At 44.5% G+C, this 23,315-nt stretch overlaps 1 protein-coding gene across 2 annotated transcripts; it reads left to right on the top strand.

Annotated features, from left to right (window-relative positions):
• The first annotated feature begins 20 nt into the window (after positions 1-20).
• LOC142255246 (uncharacterized) lies at positions 21-17,823 on the top strand. Of its 2 annotated transcripts, none has more exons than XM_075326771.1 (2): positions 21-106; positions 13,705-17,823. In XM_075326771.1, exon 2 carries the CDS (start codon positions 13,748-13,750, stop codon positions 14,777-14,779), a length of 1,032 nt encoding a protein of 343 aa, XP_075182886.1. In that variant the 5' UTR covers positions 21-106; positions 13,705-13,747; the 3' UTR covers positions 14,780-17,823. The 2 variants fall into 2 exon arrangements, with proteins under 2 accessions (XP_075182886.1, XP_075182885.1); XM_075326770.1 differs by lacking the exon at positions 21-106 and adding an exon at positions 472-594.
• Positions 17,824-23,315: the final 5,492 nt, after the last annotated feature.

The raw sequence follows: 23,315 nt of genomic DNA, 5'->3' as shown, positions 1-23,315 counted from the left end.
AGGAGCCCGTACAGTCTAGCATCTACGTCATCAGAAGCCGCACACCAGTCACATGACCAACATTCTCCTCGGGCGAGAAGACCAATCAAACACGCCGTTATAGAAGGTGCGTATTTTCCTTTTTTTTCTTTCTTCAAACAACTTTATGGGTATATGAACACTGTTCAGCCCTTTTCGTTGAAGAATGTCACATTTTTTTCCTTTTTTTATATCCGTACTCTTTATATTATAAAGATCAAGTGCGACATTTTATTTTCTGTGAAGACCAATATTATAAGGCCCATATAAACAATAACGCCACGGAGATAATATGTATCGGGACCCCGCGGCCTTGTGTAGTATTAGGTAGGATTACTGCGACAATGGCGGGGGGACATCCGGGTGGGGGTAACTAAAGAGTTTCCCGCCCTGGGCCCCGGTCACGTGACCTCGCCTCAGCAGCGCGGCGTCCATCAGCCGGGTACCGGCGGGCGGTGATTGGCTGGGCGTTGCCATGGGGATGCGGCGTCGCCGGCGTGTGACCAGCCTGTCCGGCCATCTTTTGTGTGTCGGATTGTGTGTGGAAGCGCCGAGAGGAGCGGAGCTGAGGAGCGGGTGAGTGGCCCCCGGGGAGGAAATGTCTCCGTGACGGGGCAGCAGGGGAGGAGGCCGCGGTCAGAGGGGCGCAGGTGAGGGCGGGGGGCTCGGCGTGAGGAGAGGCAGGAGACACAAAGAAGGCGCGGAGCAGGCGGGCAGGAGAGGGGCTGACGGGGAGAAACTTAGGAGGCTCACAGGGGCGAGAGAACAAAGGAGGGCGGGGAGAGGCGCTACCTGCCGGCGGCCGGCACAGCTCCGCAGGTGTTCACACTCGGCGGATTCCACCATAACCGCACAGGGCTGAGGTCCAATCCCATCCGGTCCACCCCATGTGGAACCGTGCGCGGATTGTGCCAGGATCCAGTGCGGATTTAGCCCAACCGCTGCGGATTCACACAAGAGCGGCCAGTCCACAATACCAAGCCGCTTTCCTCAAAGTTCTCCCAAATCGCAGCCCCCTTTACGTTGTGTTTCCATGGTGACCTTTCCCTGATCCCCATCCGTCTCTGTACACCACATGTGATCAATGCGTGTGTGCGGGGTCCACGACAAACCCAAAATACTCTGCAGGGGCGTAACTATAGTGGGTGCAACACAGGGGCATCCGGGCCCAGGTGACCCTACACATGATAATTGGGGGCCCATAAAGTTACATCACATCCAGTCTGTGTCGGGCTCTGCAGGGCTGAGACGTCAACTTAGTAAGGCCTCCACACACACATGGGGCGACGACCAATATGGCCTCTGCAGGGATTCGGTCATTTAGTCACTCGCATTGTTACAAAACTACAGCCCCCTGCACTGTTTAATCCTTCCCCCTTCCGTCCGACTAGTCTATTGTCAGATACCAAGCAACCAAAGCCGAAGGACTCGTGTAGACACGTCTATGTATTTTTATTTTTTGCATAGAAGGAAAAAAAAGACCATTTTTTACGAATAGTAGTAAGGAAAAAGAATTTCAGCTCACCCGTATGTGTGCTCTCTCAGTTCCAGCAGGGTGCACGTAGTTCACCAGACAGGCAGGTCCGTAGGTAAAGTTGAGAAGGAGAGGAGTAGGGACTCTGCACCAATGCCAAAAGAGAAAAATTTATATAAAATGAAAACTTTATTGGGTCATGTTTAAAAATTCAAAAAGCCACGATTCCATAAACGTCATGGTTTGACGCGTTTCGGACAATAAAATATGAGTAAAGTCCTTAATCATAAGCCATAAGCTTGTGATTAAGGACTTTACTCATATATTTTACTGTCCGAAACGTATCAAACCATGACGTTTATGGAATCGTGGCTTTTTGAATTTTATAACATGACCCAATAAAGTTCCTATTTTATATTAATTTTTCTCTTTTGGCATTGGTGCAGAGTCCCTACTCCTCTCCTCATTTTTCACGAATGCCTGGATTAGTTTTTTTATCCATCTTTATTTGTATTACTTTTTCACATATACAGAAGGAAAAAATTCAAACTTCTACCCATTAAATTATTTAAAATTGTGCAAACACTCAGATGACCCACGGCTGGCATCTGTGCTGTTGTTTTGTGTTTTTTTTTTTCTTTAAAGGGAACCTGTCACCAGATTTGGTGACTTAGCTGCGGCCACTACCAGTAGGCTCTTATATACAGCATTCTAACATGCTGTATATAAGAGCCCAGGCCTCTGTGTATAACATAAAAATCACTGTATAATGCTCACCTAAAGGGTCGGTGCGGTGCAAACTAGTCAGATGGGTGGTGCCGTTCTCTGGTAGCGGTGCCTTCTCTTTCGGCCATCTTTGTCCTCCTTCTGAAGCTGGCGTGCATGACGCGTCCTATGTCATACACATTCGCTGGCATTGAAGTCCCGCGCAGGCGCACTTTGATCTGCCCCAGGCAGGGCAGATCAACGTATTGTAATGCGCCGCTGCCGCCTGCGCAGGACCGCAATACCGATCTGTGTGCATGATGTAGGACGTATCCTGCACCCAGGCTTCAGAAGAAGGCAGACTAAAATGGCCGAAAGAGAAGGCGCAGGTCCCAGAGAATGGCGCCACCCATCTGACTAGTTTGCACCGCACCGACCCCCTAGGTGAGTATTATAAAGTGTTTTTTATGTTTTACCCCCGGCCTGGGCTCTTATATACAGCATTCTAACATGCTTTATATAAGAGCCCTGTGGTGGTGGCCGCAGCTTATAGGCCCCAAAACTGGTGACAGGTTCCCTTTTAAACAGACCCATTTGGTTTGAATGAACAGATTTTGGTCCATGACTCAGCGGAAAAAAAAAAAAAAATGGAGTCTTTTTTTTTTTTTCTTATTACCTGACAGTTTACAAAAATCACGGACATGTAAGCAACAGATGTCTGAATGAGGCCGTACACTGACATTAATGCAACATTTGTTGATATCTGTGAGCACGTTAATATACAAATGCAATAACTGCCTGAGAGGGATCCTGCTCCCTGAAATCTATATCCACGTTACAAAAAAAATGTGTTTGAGTGCGGAGTTTAGGTGCTTTACGTATATAAACCACTCGATGTGTTCGGCTCAGTACGAGCCACTTGCTGTCTCTAAATGGCTTGCTCTGGGGGGAAAATCCACATTATCAGGTATAGTGTGTGTGTGTGTGTGTGTGTGTGTATATATATATATATATATATATATATATATATATATATATATATATATATATATATATATATAATATATATTATATATATATATATAATATATATTATATATATATATATAATATATATTATATATATATATATATAATATATATTATATCATTACTGACTTCCAATGAGGTTCAGGGCAAGTCCAGGTCTCTAACAGAACTTTAGCTAAAGTCTTGCCGAACCCTAACTTTAAAGGGAACCTGTCAGGTCCCATATGCATTCTGAGCTATAAGCAGTGTGTTGTGTGGCCTATTAACCCCTTCCTAGCCATTCTTTGTTGTAATATTGTAGAATATGAAAGTAATAAAAAAAACCATTTTATTACTTACATATCCGCTATGTAAATGAGCAGGGTCTCTAGCCCCATGGGCGTCACATTGCCCTGTGGGTCTGAGATACCATGGATTTACATGTGCGACGTCACCATCAGCGTCTTCAGATCCCGCGCGTGCTTACCATTCCTGCAGCCGTCATGAGGGTTCTCACTTCTCTGCTTCAGATTCGCCCTGTGCATGCGCAGAAGACTCCTGCGAGCACCCTGATGACTGCTGCAGGAGTGGTAAGTGCGCACGCGCGAAATTTGAAGACGCTGATGGTGACGTCGCACATGTAAATCCATGGTATCATGCCCACAGGGTGATGTGACGCCCCTGGGGCTAGAGACACTGCTCATTTACATAGAAAATATGTAAGTAATAAAACGGTTTTTATTACTTTAATATTCCACAATATTACAACTCTAATAATATATAAACTCTCCTTGACATTAGAACACCAAGAAAGAAAAGTTGTGGAATTAGAGAAATCTCAGAATGGGTAGACCTGTTAATGATATGCAGATGATGGCTAAATTGAAACCAATTTTTCAAAACCTCTTGATTTATTCAGTATCGAATAAGTAGGACACTTTGGAGAGATGGAAACACCACTGGTTCCACAACCAAGTGTACCACCAAGCTGTTAGTGTGCCCTGAATGAAGCCTAGAGGGGTCCAGCTAGCGTACATTATGCCACCCCACGTCATCCTCACGGGAGGAGGACCGGTGTGATGTTCCATCGTGAAGGCCTCTTCATGGAGTTGTCCACGTGGTCTCAAAGTAGATTCTGAGAACAGTGGTTAGTGATGCATTGTGTACTGCAAGTGAAATGAGGCGTCACATGTTAAGGCGTCAAACAGGTTCTACACAATCTGTCAGGAGGTGTTTGCACGACGTTGGCTAGTAGGCAGACGTCCAGCTACAGGTGTCCCATTGTCCTCACACTAGCGCTTTCATAGACTTTTATGGTGCAGAGCAAGATGGAGGCTGGAATGGCTGCGTATCCTCTTCACCGATGATTGTGCTTTTGTCTTGGATTAAATGATAGCCTGGAGACCACATGAACAGGCCTTACCAAGGGAACACGAAAGCACCCCAGGACTGTTTTTCAACATAACATCAGGCTGCATCTTGCTCGTGCTGTTGTGAGCAGCCTGCGGGGCCGAAACGTGCTGCCATGGCCTGCAGCGTCTCCGGACTGGTCTCCTATGAAGAACATCTGAGATGTCACTGGTTGCCAATTACACCGAGCGCAGCCAACAGTGGATCTAAATTTGCCCAAGTGCATTCCGCATATCAGAACCTTCCTCAGAAAACTGGGGTATTTATAACCTCATTGATAGTAGCCAATTAAGTGTGGGGATTTCTGCATGTGGCGCTCATCCTTGATAGTGAGTAAATCGAGTTGGTTTATAGGTGTGCACATGATGGAAAAGTGGAAACATCATTAATGCGTCTATCCATCCTGCAGTTTCTTTAATTTCATAGCTTTTCCTTTTTGGTGTTGCAGATTCAAGTGTGTGTGTTGCATATATTATTATTATTATTATTATTATTATTATATAGCGCCATTTATTCCATAGCGCTTTACAAGTGAAAGAGGGTATACATACAACAATCATTAATAGTACAAAACAGACTGGTATAGGAGGAGAGAGGACCCTGCCCGCGAGGGCTCACAGTCTACAGGGAATGGGTGAGGGTACAATAGGTGAGGACAGAGCTGGTTGCGCAGTGGTCTACTGGACTGAGGGCTATTGTAGGTTGTAGGCTTGTTGGAAGAGATGGGTCTTGAGGTTCCTCTTGAAGCTTTCCACGGTAGGGGAGAGTCTGATATGCTGTGGTAGAGCATTCCAGAGTATGGGGGAGGCACGGGAGAAATCTTGTACGCGATTGAGGGAAGAGGAGATAAGAGAGGAGTAGAGAAGGAGATCTTGTGAGGATCTGAGATTGCGTGCAGGTAGGTACCGGGAGACTAGGTCACAGATGTAAGGAGGAGACAGGTTGTGGATGGCTTTGTATGTCATGGTTAATGTTTTGAACTGGAGTCGTTGGGCGATGGGAAGCCAGTGAAGGGATTGGCAGAGTGGCGAGGCTGGAGAATAGCGAGGGGAGAGGTGGATTAGGCGGGCCGCAGAGTTTAGGATTGATTGGAGGGGTGCAAGAGTGTTGGAAGGGAGGCCAGAAAGCAGGAGGTTGCAGTAGTCGAGGCGGGAGATGATGAGGGAATGCACTAATGTTTCTGTAGATTCTTGGTTAAGGAAAGCACGGATCCGGGAGATATTTTTGAGTTGTAGTCTGCATGAGTTGAAGAGGGCTTGGAGGTGCGGCTTGAAGGAGAGAGCAGAGTCGAGGGTCACTCCAAGGCAACGAGCTTGTGAGACTGGGGTGAGTGAGCAACCATCAAGTTTGATGGAAAGGTTTGTTGGAGGAGATGAGTGAGGAGGAGGAAAGACAATGAACTTTCCTGTCTAAAAAAGTAATTATTAACTTTTATTTTAATAGGCATTTTCCATGTCTGCAGGTCTTTGGGGTCCCAAGTCCAAAAAAAACATCCACTGTTTGCTCAAGACTACTGAAAATTGTGCATCTTGTGAGGCAAGAGTGCACAACTCCTTCCTAAGTGTGCTCACAAAGTGCCTTATGGATACATTAGAAATCCCTGCTGTTTTATCTGTACTCTACTTTGCGCTCTCTCAGGCAGATGATGTGTCCTCCTGGCTCATGAGCTGCAATCTTTTGAGCAATCAGTAGTGCTCTCAGGACCCAGGCCTCCACTGATCCTCAGACATGAAAAGTGCCTGCAAAATATCATATATCAATATACAGTGGGAGAAACAAGTATTGAATATATTTCCAATTTTCTAAGTAAATGTATTTCTAATGGTGCTATTGACATTAATTTCTCTCCAGATGTCAGTAACAACTCATCCAATCCATACAAAGAAATCAAACTATAGATGTCCATAAATTTAGTGACATAAAATAATGAGAAATGACACAGTGTAAAGTATTAAACGCTTACTGAAATCTATTTAATGCTTTGTGCAAAAGCAGCTTAAAGTCGCCTCCTGTATGGAGAAACTAGTGGCATGCATTGCTCAGGTGGGAATTTGGCCCATTTTCTTCCACACAAACACTCTTCACATCCTGCAGGGCCTGTGGGCTCCTTCTATGAACTGAGCTTTATTTCGTTCTATAAATTTTCTATTGTATTCTGGTCAGGGGATCGGCTCGGCCATTCTAGCGGCTTTATTTTCTTTCTCTGAAACCAATTCAGAGCTTCCTTGGCTGTGTGTTTGTGATCATTTTCTTGCTGACATGTTCACCCTTGTTTCATCTTCATCATCCTGGACCATGACAGCAGATTTTTTATCAAGAATGTCTTGGTAACTTTGTTCATTCATCCTTCAATTATATAAGGTTTGCCAGTGCTGTATGCTGAAAAAGAGAATCGCACTATGATGCTCCCATCTCTGAACTTCACTGTTGGTATGATGTTTTGGGGGGGATTTGACTTTTGGCCTTCAAACAATGGACTGTATTATGGAATCCGAAGAGTTTTGGTATCATCTGACCAAACTATAGTCTTATAGTATTTTACAGGCTTGTCTAGATATTGTTGAGCAAGCTTTACTTGCGCGTGAACATGATTTTTTTCCGCAATGGAGTCTTGCATAATGAGCGTGCATACAAGCCATGAGGGTGAGTAGATTACTTATTGTTTTTTCTTTGAAACAATTGTACCTCTGATTTCCAGGTCTTTCTGTAGCTCTCCACAGGTGGTCCTTGGTTCTCTACAGAGAATTCTTTTAACTTCTGTGTCGGAAATCTTGCGAGGAGCACCTGATTGTGGCCGGTGTATGATGAAATGATGTTCTTTCCACTTCTGGATTATAGCCCCAATAGTGCTCACTAGAATCTTCAATAGTTTGGAAATTCTTCTGTAACGAATACCATCAGTATGTTTTTGCAACAATAAGGTTGTGAAGAGTTTGAGACATCTCACTGGTTTTACCCATCATGAGATGTTTCTTGTGTGGCTGCTTTGTAATGAAACACCCTTTTTCTGGGCAGTCAGTTGAACCAGCTATTTTTCACTAAGGCTGCTTTCACACATCCGGTTTTTGCGGTGTGGCACAATCCGGCTCTTTGCAGAAAAAACGCAACAGTTTTTTTTGTTTTTTTTTTTTTTGCCGCCGGTTGCGTCTTTTCCGCATAGACTTTCATTAGTGCCAGATTCTGCCTCATGGCCTTGCGTTCGGTCTGGTTTTTGCCAGACTCTGCATATTTAGCCGATGCGGAGGCCGGATGGAACGTTGCCTGGCACTTTTTTTATCCGGCAAAAAAAACCGCATCCAGCCGATGCGGCGCTTTTTCCAATGCATGCCTATGGATGCCGGATGCGGCAAGAACCGCATCCGGCCACCGCATGCGTTTTTTTTGCACTGCGCATGCTCAGTAGCGTGCCGCAACCGGCAAAAACCGGACGGGCCGCATGTAAAAACTTATGCAAAGGATCCGTTTTTTTCGCTGCATCCGTTGCATAGATTTTAGAGCCGGATTTAGCCGCACTGCTAAAACCGGATGTGTGAAAGCAGCCTAAAGCTGGGTTCACACACAGCGACAGCGTCAACGACGTCGCTGTTACGTCGCCATTTTCTGTGATGCAACAGGAACCTAGTAAGTCGTTGTTATGATCGCTGCTTAGCTGTCAAACACAGCAGACGCAGCAGCGATCATAACGACACGCGTCGCTGTGGAAGCCATGCTGCGCTTGGTAACCAAGGTAAATATCGGGTAACCATTACCCGATATTTACCTTGGTTACCAGCGCACACGCTTAGCGCTGGCTCCCTGCTCTCCTAGCCAGGGTACACATCGGGTTAATTACCGATGTGTACTCCGGCTACGTGTGCAGAGAGCCAGCGCTAAGCGGTGTGCTCTCACGCTGCCAGTGCCGGCTCCCTGCTCACGTAGCTGGAGTACACATCGGGTAATTAACCCGATGTGTACTCTGGCTAGGAGTGCAGGGAGCCGGCACTGGCAGCGTGAGAGCGGCGGTGCTGGTAACTAATGTAAATATCGGGTAACCAAGGAAAGGGCTTCTTGGTTACCTGATGCTTACCGTGGTTACAGCTTACCGCAGCTGCCAGATGCCGGCTCCTGCTCCCTGCTCGCTTCAGTTCGTCGCTCTCTCGCTGTCACACACAGCGATGTGTGCTTCACAGCAGGAGAGTAACGAGCAAAAAATGAAGCAGGACATTCAGCAACGAGCGGCGACCTCACAGCAGGGGCCAGGTCGTTGCTGGATGTCACACACAGCGACAGCGACGTCGCTGCTACGTCACAGAAAATGGTGACGTAGCAGCGACGTCGTTGTCGCCATTGCTGTGTGTGACACCACCTTAAGTGTCAGGATTGCTTTCTAATTACTGATAGATTTCAGCTGGTGTCGTGACTTTCCAAAGGCTTTTTGCACCTCTCATTCTGCATGTGTTCAATACTTTTTCTCTGTGTCAGTTTCTCATTATTACACCACTAAATTTCTGGACATTTCTGGTTTGATTTCTTGTCTTGTGTGGATTGGATAAGTTGTTAGTGACATCTGGTGAGAAATTAATGTCAATAGCACCTTTTTAGAAATATATGTACTTAGTAAATTGGCAACGTGTTCAATACTAGAGAGCGTTCATCCTAAAACATGTTATGTCACAATGACCAGTCATAAGATGTTTCTGTAGCTTCTCTCGAGTGGTAAGGCCACTTGTTAAATTTTTTTTTTTTTTTTACTACAAGTTTGAGGAAATTTTTTACCATAATCTAAATTTTTTTACGGCAAGTGATTCATGTTTTCCAATTGATGCAGTTAGGATCATTTTTACACCATGAGCTTTAGTTTTTATTAGTACCATTTTGATGTAATTGCTATTGCTTTATTTGCCATTTATATTTGAGCGGCTGCGATGACAAACCTGCAATTTAGCCGTTTTTATTTTAATTTATCCATAAGTAACTTTTTATTATTTCTGATCATTTTAAAAGCCTCGACGATGCCTATTATGTTGTGCTTTGTTTTGTGTTTATTTTTTGGTTATTTTTTTTTTATGGCCTAGGGTGCAGGGAATTGATTTAAACTTTTATTATATACAGTAGTGAGGAAAAAGAATGCTGGAAACTAAAGCGGGCTTTAAATGCTACGATATATCAAACGATATGTCGTCGGGGTCACGTCGTAAGTGACGCACATCCGGCATCGTTTAACATATCGTAGCTTGTAATAGCTGTGAACAAGCAAAAATACTCACCTTAGGCTATGTGTCCACGGGAGAATGTAGCTGCGGATTTTTCTGCATCAAAATCCGCAGCTTTCCCGCAAAATCCGCACCTTTTCAAAGGTGCGGATTTACCGCGGAATTGCCGCGGATTTGATGCGGATTTTGGTGCGGATTTTTTTTCCCAATTTTAAAGCCAAAATCCGGATGAAAATCCGCAACAATAATTGACATGTTGCAGATTTTTCCGGACGAAAATCCGCACGATTTACGCTGCGGAAAAATCCGCAGCGTGGACACAGCATTTCCAAAATGCCATAGAAATGGCTGGGGAGTAGCTGTGCTGCAGATTTTCGGGAAATCCGCGGCTTTTCCGTGAGAAATCCGCGGCAAAATCCGCGCATTTTACGCAGCGTGGGCACATAGCCTTATCGTTGTTCATTGACACGTCTCTCATTTTCTAAAAATCGAACGTCCGGTTGTTCATTGTTACAGAGGCAGCACACATCGCTGTGTGTGACACCCCGGGAACGATGAACACGGCTTACCTACGTCCCGCCGGCAATGCGGAAGGAAGGAGGTGGGCGGGATGTTACATCTCCGCCCCTCCGATTCTATTGGCCGGCCGCTGTGTGACGTCGCTGTGACGCCGAACGTCCCTTCCTCTTCAGGAAGTGGATGTTCGCCGCCCACAGCGAGGTCGTTTGGAAGGTAAGTATGTGTGACGGGGGGTTACGACTTTGTGCGGCACGGGCAAGAAATTGCCCGTGCCACACAAACGATAGGGGCGTGTGCGATTGCACGAGAAATTGATACGTGTAAGTGAAAACCCGCAGCTACCTGCGGAAAAGAAGTGACATGCAATTGTTTTTGCTGCGGCAATCCTGCAGCAAAACATGCAGCTGTCAAAATCTGCCTAGTGGGCACAGGATTTTTTTTTGCCATAGGATTTGCTGGTGATTCACTGCAGAGATGTTATGAACATTTTCTGCAGCGAAACATTCAGCAAATCCGCAGAAAATCCGCGGCAAAATCCGGTAAGTGCGCACAGGGCCTAAGGCTGCTTTCACACATCCGATTTTTCCTGTGCGGCACAATCTGGCGCTTTGCAAAAAAAACGCAACAGGTTTTTTTTTTTTTGCCACTGGTTGTGGGTTTTTTGCATAGACTTTCATTAGTGCTGGATTGTGCCGCATGGGCTTGTGTTCGGTCCGGTTTTTGCAGCATGCGGCAGATTTAGCCGATGCGGCAGCCGGATGGAACGTTGCCTGGTATGGTTTTTTGTCTGGCAAAAAACCCCACATCGCGCCGCATCCGGCCGATGCGGCGCAATTTGCAATGCATGCCTATGGATGCGGCGTCCTGCGGCAAACACCGCATCCGGCCGCCGCATACGTTTTTTCCACTGCGCATGCTCAGTAGCGTGCCGCAAGCGGCAAAAAACGGACGGACCGCATGTCAAAAACTTATGCAAAGGATGCGGTTTTGTCGCCGCATCCGTTGCATAGGTTTTTGAGCCGGATTGGCCGGCTCTGCTAAAACCGGAGGTGTGAAAGCAGCCTAAAGCAGGCTTTAGAATGCTTTAAAAAAAAAAAAAATAGTATTGAGTTATTTTTAGGAATTAACAAGATTCAAAAGTGAATGAACTTGAAATCTAAATAATTGAATTATTTCATGTGATCGCCCTTTCTCTTAAAAACAGCATCAGTTCTTCTAGGTACACTTGTACTTGCACACAGTTTTTGAAGGAACTCAGCAGGGAGGTTCTAAACATCTTGAAGAACTAACCACAGATCTGTGGATGTCAGATTGAGGAAATTCTTCAGTTTCTTCATGAGATCTCAGACACTTGATGTTTAGATCAGGCTCTGTGGAGGGCCCGATCATCACTTTAGGACTAAAAGTTCTTTATGCACATGTGTTGTGGTCCTGCACCAGAATGCATTTGGAGCCGATCAGATTCCTCACTGATTGTATTGCATGTTATATCAAATCTTATTTTATTATATTTTGAGCATATAACCATGACAAACATTTACAAATTGACATATTTGGCTTCACATATCTGAGGTCATAAAAAATAAATAAATAAATTCTCCAACTTTTGGTAGGATATTTTGCTTCCTTGCAGCTACAATGAAGCTCTGAGGTCTAATCAACAGCAACCCAGCCCTAAAAAGGACATCTTCCCTAGGTCTTCTACCATCAATTAATATGCAAATAATTATTTACACATTACAAAATCCCCAGAACCCTAACTTGTCTAGCAGTAAACTAAAAAGATCGAAGAGAAATAAAGAAAAAAGGTAATAGGAGAAAGGGAGAAAAGGCAGGGGGGGAGGGGGAGAGTAGGGTAGCCAGTCTACCCCCTCAGGAGCTTTGTATTGCATATTGGATAAGTATCTGCAACTTTGCAGCTTCCTTTGCACAGCTGCGTACATTTTTGCACAGCACTGTGTCTATAAACATCCAGCTATTTATGTACAGGGAAAAACCTGTCAATCAAGTCAAATGAGCATATTCTTATCCTGATTGATGGCCTGTGGTGTGCAAATACCCCAACATCCCCTCCTTGTTCAGTGCTGTACAGAACTATTTGTTTAGTTGCAATCTGTAACTAAAAGCTTTGATTCATTTATTTTATTTATTTATTTTTAAGATTCTTTACTAGACAATTTTCTGGTTTAGGAAACCCCTAGAATGCTGTGCAGCAAATTACTTTATGTGAGCTTTTCAATTTCAAATCGCTACTACCGTGTGTGTGTGTGTGTGTGTGTGTGTGTGTATATAGATAGAGATATATATATCTCTATCTATCTCTATATGTAATGATGGCCACTTGTTGTTCTTTACTTAGCTGCTTTTTTCTTGCTATAATACAAATTCTAAAAGTGGCTTTACACGCTGCAACATCGCAAACGACATCGCTGTAACGTCACCGGTTTTGTGACGTAATAGCGACCTCCCCAGCGACATTGCAGTGTGTGAAACACATCAGCGACCTGGCCCCTGCTGTGAAGTTGTGATCGCTACAAATCGTTCAGGACCATTCTTTGGTCCTTTGTTTCCCGCTGTGCAGCATGATCGCTAGAAAGTCTCAGTGTGTAAAGGGGACTTTACAGCGACTTCGTTAGCGACTTCCCTTTCAAAAAGCTGCTTTACAACGTCCCCAATGACTAGCTAGGTCGTTCTTCAGGTCCGGATCGCTGTTGCGTCGTTGGCCAGGTTTGCCTGTTTGACAGCTCACCAGAGACTTTGTAGCGATCCCGGCCAGGTTGGGATCGCTGGTGGGATCGCTGAAAGTCTCAGTGTGTAAAGGGGCCTTAACAGTCTATTCAGTAGGACTATCAGCTGTGTATTCACCAGACTTCCACACAACACAACTGATGGTCCCAACCCCATTTATAAGGCAAGAAATCCCACTTATTAAACCTGACAGGGCACACCTGTGAAGTGAAAACCATTTCCGGTGACTACCTCTTGAAGCTCATCAAGAGAATGCCAAGAGTGTGCAAAGCAGTAATCAAAGCAAAAGCTGGCTACTTTGAAGAACCTAGAATATAAGACATATTTTCACTTGTTTCACACTTTTCTAAGTATTTCATTCCACATGTGTTAATTCATAGTTTTGATGCCTTCAATGTGAATTTACAATTTTCAGAGTCATGAAAATAAAGAAAACTATTTGAATTTGAACTTTTGGTCTGTACTGTATATATATGTATAAAATATAAAAACACACACACTATATAACTATATATAATGAATTTTTTTTTTCTAACAAACTGCACTTGAAAATGCAAATCCCCTTTTAAGAGTTTAAAAATGAATATTGTCTAATATTATGTTTTTGTTTTCTTTGTTTCTGACTAAAAGGGAAACAAAATACTTGGTATATACCTGAACAGAACGCCAAGCCATGGTGAAGATTTTTGTGGGTGGTGTATCGCCATCTGCTTCCCCTGAAGAACTAAAGAAGCTCTTTGAGCGATATGGCCAGGTAAATGAGTGTGATATCCTCAAAAATTATGCCTTTGTTCATATGGAGCGCGAGCAAGATGCCCATCGTGCCATCGGTGAGCTGCACAAACAAGAATTTTATGGGTCTCATCTCACCGTGGAATATGCAACCTCCAAGATCCGGAACGCCACCAAAATCTACGTGGGCAACGTGTCAAGCAGAGCGACCACATCCCAAGTAAAAGAGTTGTTTGAGAAGTTCGGCAAAGTTGTAGAGTGTGACATTGTCAAAAATTATGCTTTTGTGCATATGGCCAAAGAGAGGGAAGCCATGGATGCCATTTTGCACCTCAATGACACTCCGCTGGAGGACCAGAAGATTTTCGTCACACTGTCTAAAAGCAACAACGCTCCAAAGAACTCCAAACTGTCTTCTGCAAACGTGGTGGCAACGTCAACTGCGCCTCCACCCCCTCCCCCGCCACCACCTGCTTATTACTTCCACCGTGGACGCATTCCACCACCCCCAGCTCCTTTCTCTCCATTTCCGCCACGTTCTTGGTATGAAAGGGAGTACTACGAAAGGTACACCTATGATTTCTACGACCGAAGCGGGCTTGGTGCTCGTGCAACGTATGACAGAGCCCTTACTCCAGCCGCTGTGGTGGCCGCAGCAGCTGCAACCCTGCCGGCGGCTGCCCCTGTCGCAGCTGCTGCCGCCCCTCAAGCACAATCATCAATCAATACGGCCTTGGCTCCTGCAGCGTACAGGGACAGAAGTCCTGTAGGGCGAAGAACGGCCGCAGCGGCCGCAGTTATGGCACAATATGCAGATCCTTACGGTTCCACTCAAGCTTACAACCAGAGCTACAGCCAAGCCTATGCGTCTGCATTCTCTCAATATAGCTTGGGAGCAGCAGGTTACAGTCCCGCCGAGTACTACGAGAAATATGCTAACGGGTATGCAGGCCAGTACAGCCAAACTTATTAAGCCACGAATCCACCCACACTTCTTCTTCTTTTTTTTTTTTTTTCCCCTCCACCCCCCTCCCCCCCCTTTTTTTTCTTTTTTTTCCCCCCCAGTCTGCTTCTTCTTTTACCCTCTCCAGAAAGATGAGAGAATACATAACAAAACGTTAACAGACTGGTCGGATTTAATCCTCTGTCTGCTGATGAGATAGGGACGCAGAAAATGGGAAAATAATGGTTATTATACTGTTTTAATGTTAGTCAGTTTAATAGTTCCTGTTTTGTACAGGTTAGAGAAACTAAAATATTAGCATGTTGGTTTTTTATTTTTTTTGTTTTATTTTTGGAACAAGGACTTATCCTCAAACAGTTATCAAGCAGTGTGTATATATGTGTATGTATATATACACACATATTACAAGTATAGGCAGGATTAGGAACCATGGGAAATTATTAGGTATTATAACAAGATGGGTACTAACCAGTGGGGAGGAGAGGAGGTTTAACTCTTGTGAAGCCTTACATTACATCTGGGCTTAGACTACCCGAGACACGTATATAGGGTACGCTGCTCACGAATAACCAGTTAGCTTATAGTATTTCAACTTGTATAAAGCTAAAGTTAGCACATAATAAAATTGAGGCTTATTTTTCTATAAGACGCAAGGAATGTAAAAAAAACATTTTTGGCATAGACTATTCATCTTGGCTATAACTTGGAGGGTTAGATACAGAGTGAAGACTGATTAGATTTCTTTGGGCAGTAGGTACATACAATGACTAGTGTTGAGACTATAGCATAATTGTAGCAGTCATCAGTAGGTTACAGGCCATAGGGATTAGGTTTAAGGCAATCCATCAGAAGGTTTATGCTATGTAATCTGAGAACACTAATATGTAGGTGCGGAATCACAGATTCTAGTGAAGCATTACTTTGTATTGAAACTATCAGTGTTTTATCAGCAGGAGATTATCACTGCATGACTAGGTGTTGCATACCAGAAAGTCCTGCTGATATTTGTAACTCTGCTCTCCCCACTGATTATCAGCTTGTTGACAATATAAAATGTACACAGCTTGTTGACAATATACCGTGTACACAGAAAGCTGCCAATCAGTCGCGTGGGCTCAGCATTCCCAGCTCTGCTAGATCTGCAGCAGAGAAAACTGTGATTATATCACAACTGCAGCATCCAGTAAAGTAAATGATACATCACTGGACTGTTTGGCCCATGGCACCTAGTTCTGCAATGATAATCTCCTGCTTATAAAACACTAGTTGTATTTAAACTATGATTGTTTTATCAGCAGATTATCACTGCCGGACTAGGTGCTAGGTACTAGTTTACTACATGCTGCAGTTGTGGAAGAATCAATTTTCTCTGCTGCAGAGCTGGGAATGCTGAGCTATGTATAACCCCACCCATACTACTGATTGGCAGCTTTTTGTGTACACTGTATATTGACAGCAAGCTGATAATCAGTGGTGGGGGTAGTTAAACAGATTATCTGGACTGTCTGGCATGTGGCAAGCAGTCCTGCAGTGATAATCTCCTGCAGATAAAACACTGATTGTATTGAAACTATGTGAAGCATATATCTAATCTGTGATTCTTCACCTACATAATGATGCTCTCAGGTTAAGTGGCAAAAAACTGCTGATAGGTTCCCATTAATATACTAATACATAATGTAAATGGCGAGGGGTTTATACACCGAGGTCATGCTACAAGTCTATTAGTAATTAAAATCAACTCCACTAAGAGGGGTTGTCTCACTCGGATGAGCTACAGATGTTATAGTGGTGTTATATTGGTGTTCCCAATGTTTGATTCCCCCCCCCCATGTAATATTACATTCCTGCTGCAGGGAAAATATGTGACTGGCAACCACTTCCGCTGGTTCTATCCAGATTATTTGCAAAAAATGGTTGTTTCACAAGTAATGTGGGAGCTATTTCTCTACTCTAAGTGGCTTCATGACTTAATTTAGGGGCAGAAAAATCCTTTCATGTGTAATTTTGTGATTTATTCACTATAATGCAGCCAATAAGGTGCAGTGAACTTTATATAAGAACATGTTAAGGGGGTTGTCACAGATTGGGACAAATGTCTGCAAACTATTGAATCGTGACAGTGTGTGGTTCCAAGGGTGTTCTCGGAGCGAGCGGGCGGTCACATGACAATGTATGCGGCTTGCATACTCGCGGTTACGTGCCAAATAGACTCATCTGCGTTTTCTCAATTCGGTTCTGTTGAATGTAGCCGAACACAGAGATCTCAAGTTTGCAAACCGCATACAGATAAGTGACCGACCCCTCGCAACGAGAATATTGCTAATCGTTACATCTTGTTCACCCTGATTCAGCAGTTTACAGTCAGAATTTTGACCAAAGTTTAGACTAAGAATCAAGGATGAATGGATCGGAGGTATAGATAAATAAACCCACGAGCCATAGTTAGGTGATAAGTGCCTATCGCCAGCAAATTGCTAGAATAAGGGCAGCAATCCTCCATTACTTCTCACTGAGATTGGGATTGAATGGGACAGCATCTCATAGACATGACTGGAGCAGCGGTAGTAAGGCACAGTCCTACTATTCCTAAAATTGAGATCAGCCACATAGTTCTCCTGCAGCAGTCATAATGTAATATTAGATGACCAGCTATGTAATTGGATCTGCCATAGTGAGGGCTGTTGTCCTCTCTGGCTAATTCAGGGGAACCTGTCACCAGTTTTTCGGCCTATAAGCTGCGGCCACCACCACCGGGCTCTTATATAGACCATTCTAACATGCTGTATATAAGAGCCCAGGCCGCTGTGAGAACATAAAAAACACTTTATAATACTTACCTAACGGTCGCTCGGTTGGCCATATGGGCGTCTCCGTTCTCCGGTGCCGGTGCCTCCTCTTTCAGCCATCTTCATCCTCTTTCTGAAGCTGCGGTGCATGATGCGGCTACGTCATATATATTCGCACTACAATACTTTGATCTGCCCTGCTCAGGACCTGAATGCCGGCGAGTGTGTATGACGTCGGACCCATCATGCACCACGGCTAGAGAAGGAGGACGAAGATGGCCAAAAGAGGCGGCGCCGGACAACAGAGACGCCCATATGGCCCACCGCGCGACCGTTAGGTAAGTATTATAAAGTGTTTTTGTTATCTTACACCCCCAGCCTGGGCTCTTATATACAGCATCTTAGAATGCTGTATATAAGAGCCCGGTGGTGGTGGCCGCAGCTTATAGGCCAAAAAGCTGGTGACAGGTTCCCTTTAAGGGGTTTCTGAGCAGAGGGGACCCCTTCTATGACCTCTTCATACGCTTCAATGGGGATTATCATGAAGTGTTTATCTGGCACTGCCTTGCCAATAACATTATGACCCCATGAACCTGCCAATACATGTGTGTCCTCGTACAATGGGACGTCTGCCGAGAGTATGGGGTCCTAACGTCATTTGCTCTGTAGTGCATCGGATGACTCCTTTAAAACCACCTGGATTAAGCCCCCCTCATAAGAATAGCTGGGAAAGCTTCCTCTTAATTATTACTAATAGACCTAAACAGACTTTTGTGTATTTATGAAGACCGCTTTATACTATAAAAGTACAGAACAGGGTGCAGCCGGCCTCCGATAATAGGAGAAAACTTCATTTTTATGGAAAAACCCTCTAATCTATATTTTACCATTAATTACAATTCTAATGTTATCTGATCTCATTGTAGGTCGCAAAAATGGAGTATAGCAATGTAATTAGGCAAACAGGAGAGCATGACTTTGAGCCCTTAGTGAGCGCATTGATCCAGCAGATGTCGCATCCTTTCGTAATTGTAGAAAATCTTTTTTTTTTGCTTTTTTTTGCATGAGCAGCTGACTGAGCGCAGAATAGGTGAATGGTGGTAGGTGAAATGTCGCTTACATCAGCCATTCTGTGTTAAATTACACATAATTTTGTTAACAATTTCCTCTGTTGCTCTTGGAAATGAGCCAGCACCCCCAGATTAATCACCCAAAGTCCTACATGATTTATATGGGATCCTATAGCTCCCCTGACATGTCTGTTGTAGGAAATACATGCATTCACCATGGAAAAACAATTCCGTAGCATCTCATATCTGGCCTTCTCTTGGACATGTATAAATAGGACAACTGGGTGTCTACGTGGCATGATCTTACATACTATGATCCACCTTGTATTGGTATGCACCAAGTGTTAATGCGAAGATGTCAGAGGAGTCCAGCTATCTAGTTTCTTCATCAATGTCAAGGGAGTGATGGGACATTTTCAACATGCCCAATCCTTTATTCTAGCTGCTGCTAGAGATTCCTGATAGTGGCTTATTAATCCCCTTGCCATTTAGATTAGATACACGCTTGAATGGTCTGGGAAGGTATATACATGGGGGTGTCTGGAAGCAAAAAGGAAAAATGTTCAGCAGCCTGAAGACCCCTTTATTCAGGCTATGGGTGCGGATGGGTCCATAATAGTGATGAGCGGGCACCACCATGCTCGGGTGCTCAGTACTAGTAACTAGTGATGAGCGAGCACTACCATGCTCCGGTGCTCTATACTCGCAACTACTGATGAGTGATCACTACCATGCTCGGGTGCTCAGTACTGGTAACTAGTGATGAGCGGGCACCACCATGCTCGGGTGCTCAGTACTAGTAACTAGTGATGAGCGAGCACTACCATGCTCCGGTGCTCTATACTCGCAACTACTGATGAGTGAGCACTACCATGCTTGGGTGCTCAAGTACTGGTAACTAGTGGTGAATGGGCACTACCATGCTCGGGTGCTCGGTACGCATAACGAGCAGTCGGACGGACATTACTCGTGTACAGAGTGTAATGGAAGTGAATGGGGAACTCAAACATTTTTCCAGAAGATCTTCTTATTGACTTCTATCATACTCGATACATGAGTCTTGCCCATCCTAGCATCCAACTGCCCGTTACGAGTACCCGAGCATGGTAGTGCTCACTCATTACTAGTTACCAGTACAGAGCACCCAAGCAATGGTAGTGCCCGCTCATCACTAGTTACGAGTATCGAGCACCTGAGCATGGTAGTGCCCACTCATCACTAGTTACGAGTACAGAGCACCCGAGCATGGTAATGCCCGCTCATCACTATTAGGGACCCATCCTCACCCATTGCCTGAATAAAGGAGTTTTAAGCTGCCTGTTTAAGAGTACCGAGCACCTGACATTGGTAGTACTCACTGATCACTAGTCCAGAACTATATACATTTCCGACATGTCGAATTTAGAAACACATTTTTATTTTTTTTTTTTTAAAGGGACCATACCCTTGAAACTTATTGAAAACCTCCATAAAACATGTTTAAGAATTTGATCTATTCCCGTGTATTCTTCCGAGCCCTCGGATACTCCGCAGTACGTGGAGGAACCGGAGTGTCATGACAGTAGACGCACAGAGCATTTCATATACACGGAGTGTCTGAATGTACAATTTAAGGACAGTTCTAACTATAGTAAAGTAGTCTATGATGTGCATGTTTTAAATGAGCGCCCTATTTGCTCTCACAACAGTGTAAACCATGGTAAATCTGAAAATATATTCCATTTTTACAATATTAGTTTATTTTGATTGCATCGGCAAAGATTGCCCTTTCATAGTTTGTGATATGTTCAGATCTGGTTGTTACAATGTATAGATATCTAGTGTTGCATAAAATTCTGTACAAAGTTAAGATGTGTAAGTAACGTTGGCATACTCAACCAACGACAAAAAAATTACAATTTTTTTTGTGTAGGAAACAGAATGCACATATATATTAAAGACTATATTAAAATAGGTAAAAATGTATTAATGTCACTGTTTTGGTGTATACATTTCCTTTCCAGAGTTGTTAAATAGATGTGGATAGATGTTTTTCAGGGTGAATTTCAATCCAGTCCACGATTAGGTAGTTTATAGAGTAATGTTTCTACCGTAAAATACAATTGGTGCCCCCTATAATTTAAGGAGACTGTTTGTAGGATACAATACCTAATCTCTGCCTTGGTCAAATGACCATTCTTTATTTCTCTGTCCCGTTAGATGGGACTGGCAGTGAAATACTATTGGGAGGATAATGTGAACACTTCAGCATGTAGCTCATTGATTATTGAAAAGGTGATGCCTTTTATTGTAAAGTTTCATTGTGGCAGTGAGGAGAAATCTAGTGTAGAAGCCACACACCGATCAAGCTGGAAGTGCATTGGGGGCGTGTCAGTGCACTTGAGCGGCTTCTTGACACACCCACAGTGCACTTCCAGCCGGATTTGCATATGACTTCTATGTTCGATTTTGCATTACTGGCACAATAATTAATCTTTCAAAAAAAAAAAGTATCTCTAATAAGAGTGCAAGGGCTTATATAACCATATCACTTCTTCCACATGTACAAACCTTCATAGGTTCCCGTTAAAAGGGTGGTTCACCCATATTTTTTATTTTCTAGATCGATATTTTGTTGAGAAATAATGTTTCTCTCCAATACCTTATGTTGGCAATAGTGCCTGTGAGAGGCGCTATTGTGGACCGCTGTTCCCTTGATCCGTGATCTCGGGGATCCGGTGACGTCACGTCAAGTTCCGGACACGTCACATCCCTGCGGCCGGCCCCAGTCTTCCTGAGTGACTAGGCGGTGTTTCTGGACACGTCCCATCCCTGCGGCCGGCTCCAGTCTTCCTGAGTGACTGCGCAGTGGGCGGTATTTCCGGACACGTCACATCCCTGCGGCCGGCTCCAGTCTTCCTGAGTGACTGGGCTGTGGGCGGTGTTTCCAGACACATCACATCCCTGCAGCCGGCCCCAGTTGACTGGGCTGTGGGCGGTGTTTCTAGACACGTCACATCCCTGCGGCCAGCTCCAGTCTTCCTGAGTGACTGGGCTGTGGGCGGTGTTTCCAGACACGTCACATCCCTGGGGCCGGCCCCAGTCTTCCTGAGTGACTGGGCTGTGGGCGGTGTTTCCGGACACGTCACATCCCTGCGGCCGGTCCCAGTCTTCCTGAGTGACTGGGCTGTGGGCGGTGTTTCCGGACACGTCACATCCCTGCGGCCGGCTCCAGTCTTCCTGAGTGACTGGGCTGTGGGCGGTGTTTCCGCACACGTCGCATCCCCGCTGCGGCCGCAGTCTTCATGAGTGACTGTGCTGTGGGCGGTGTTTCACCGCTTGTCACAGCTCAGCGTGGCGCCTGTTTGCTGCGCTCTGCTGTGAGGGAGGAGGGAGATGACTGGCTGTGACGAGCGGTGAAACACCGCCCACAGCCCATCACTCACGGACACTGTGGCCGGCCGCGGTGTCAGGAACCTGACGTGACGTCACCGGAGCCCGGGGGTCACGGAGCGGGGAACAGCGGTCTGCAATAGCGGCTCTCACAGGCACTATTGCCAACATAAGGTATTTGGGAGAAACATTTTTTCTCAAAATAATATTGATCTAGACAATAAAAAATAGGGGTGAACCACTCCTTTAAGGGTGACTAGCCAGCAGAGTTTTGTGTATTAAAGGGTAAATGGAGCAGGGTGTCAATGCACTTCAGTGTTTTGGTGCAACCTTTTTGGAAATTTTAAACAGTAATAGTTTGGAAGAATCTTTAAAGGGGTTTTAGACCCCTTCTCATTCTCCCATGTTTGTCCCCGTTATACTTGCCTGTGGTGCCACCTCTTGCTCTCCCAGGGGAGGTTGTTATGTCACGTGATCCCTGCTCCCAATCACCATTGGCTTCACTGTCCCCGCTTTGGAACATATAAGTATTGAAGTGCGACCTGCGATGGGAACAGTGAAGTCAGTGCTGATTGGGTGGTAGAGCAAGTGCTGGGACGGGAGACTAGTAAATGGTTTTTGTTTTAACGGGGGCCAACGTGTGGAATGAGGAGGGGTTGTCATAGTAGTGGACAATCCCTTTAAAGAGTTGACCAGGGTTAGAAATACATTGCAGCTTTCATTTACAAATAGTGCCATGCATGGCCACAGGTTGTCTGGTATTGCAGCTCAGCTCATTCACTATTCATTATTGATCAGCCTATGCAAAGTTATGTAATACACCATTGCTTTATTTTTCTTCCTACTCTCTCAAAACACCATGCTGAAAGTGCTGCTTTAACTGCCTAGTTCATGATCTTTTACAAGCTGCTTTGAACTGCAGCTCTAGTGAGAATCCGTGCTCAAACTATTTCCAAATACTTTCACTCTATTAGTCTCTGCTTCCATTCCTCCATACTCAGACGGTGTGTGTGTGTGTTTTGGAAAAATCGTTTGATCAAGGATTCTTGCTAGAGCTGCAGTTAAAAGCAGCTTTTAAAAGATCATAAACCCGGCAGTTAAAGCAGCACTTTCAGAAAAAAAAGAAAATGGCCTGCAGTAGAAAGATTTATAATTTTGCAGAATATGATAAATACAAAAACATAGTTTTTATTCTTTTTGAAGGGGTGTGTGGGGGGGGGGGGAAATGAGCTGTAATACCAGCAAGAAAGCAGCCATGTTTTTTAATTATGGTCAATTTATTCAAGAAGTGGGTTAAAAAAAGAGAACATCAAT

The sequence above is a fragment of the Anomaloglossus baeobatrachus genome, chromosome 10 (assembly GCF_048569485.1).
Source record: "Anomaloglossus baeobatrachus isolate aAnoBae1 chromosome 10, aAnoBae1.hap1, whole genome shotgun sequence".
Taxonomy (NCBI): domain Eukaryota; kingdom Metazoa; phylum Chordata; class Amphibia; order Anura; family Aromobatidae; genus Anomaloglossus; species Anomaloglossus baeobatrachus.
This window is presented reverse-complemented; position numbering and strand designations above follow the sequence as displayed.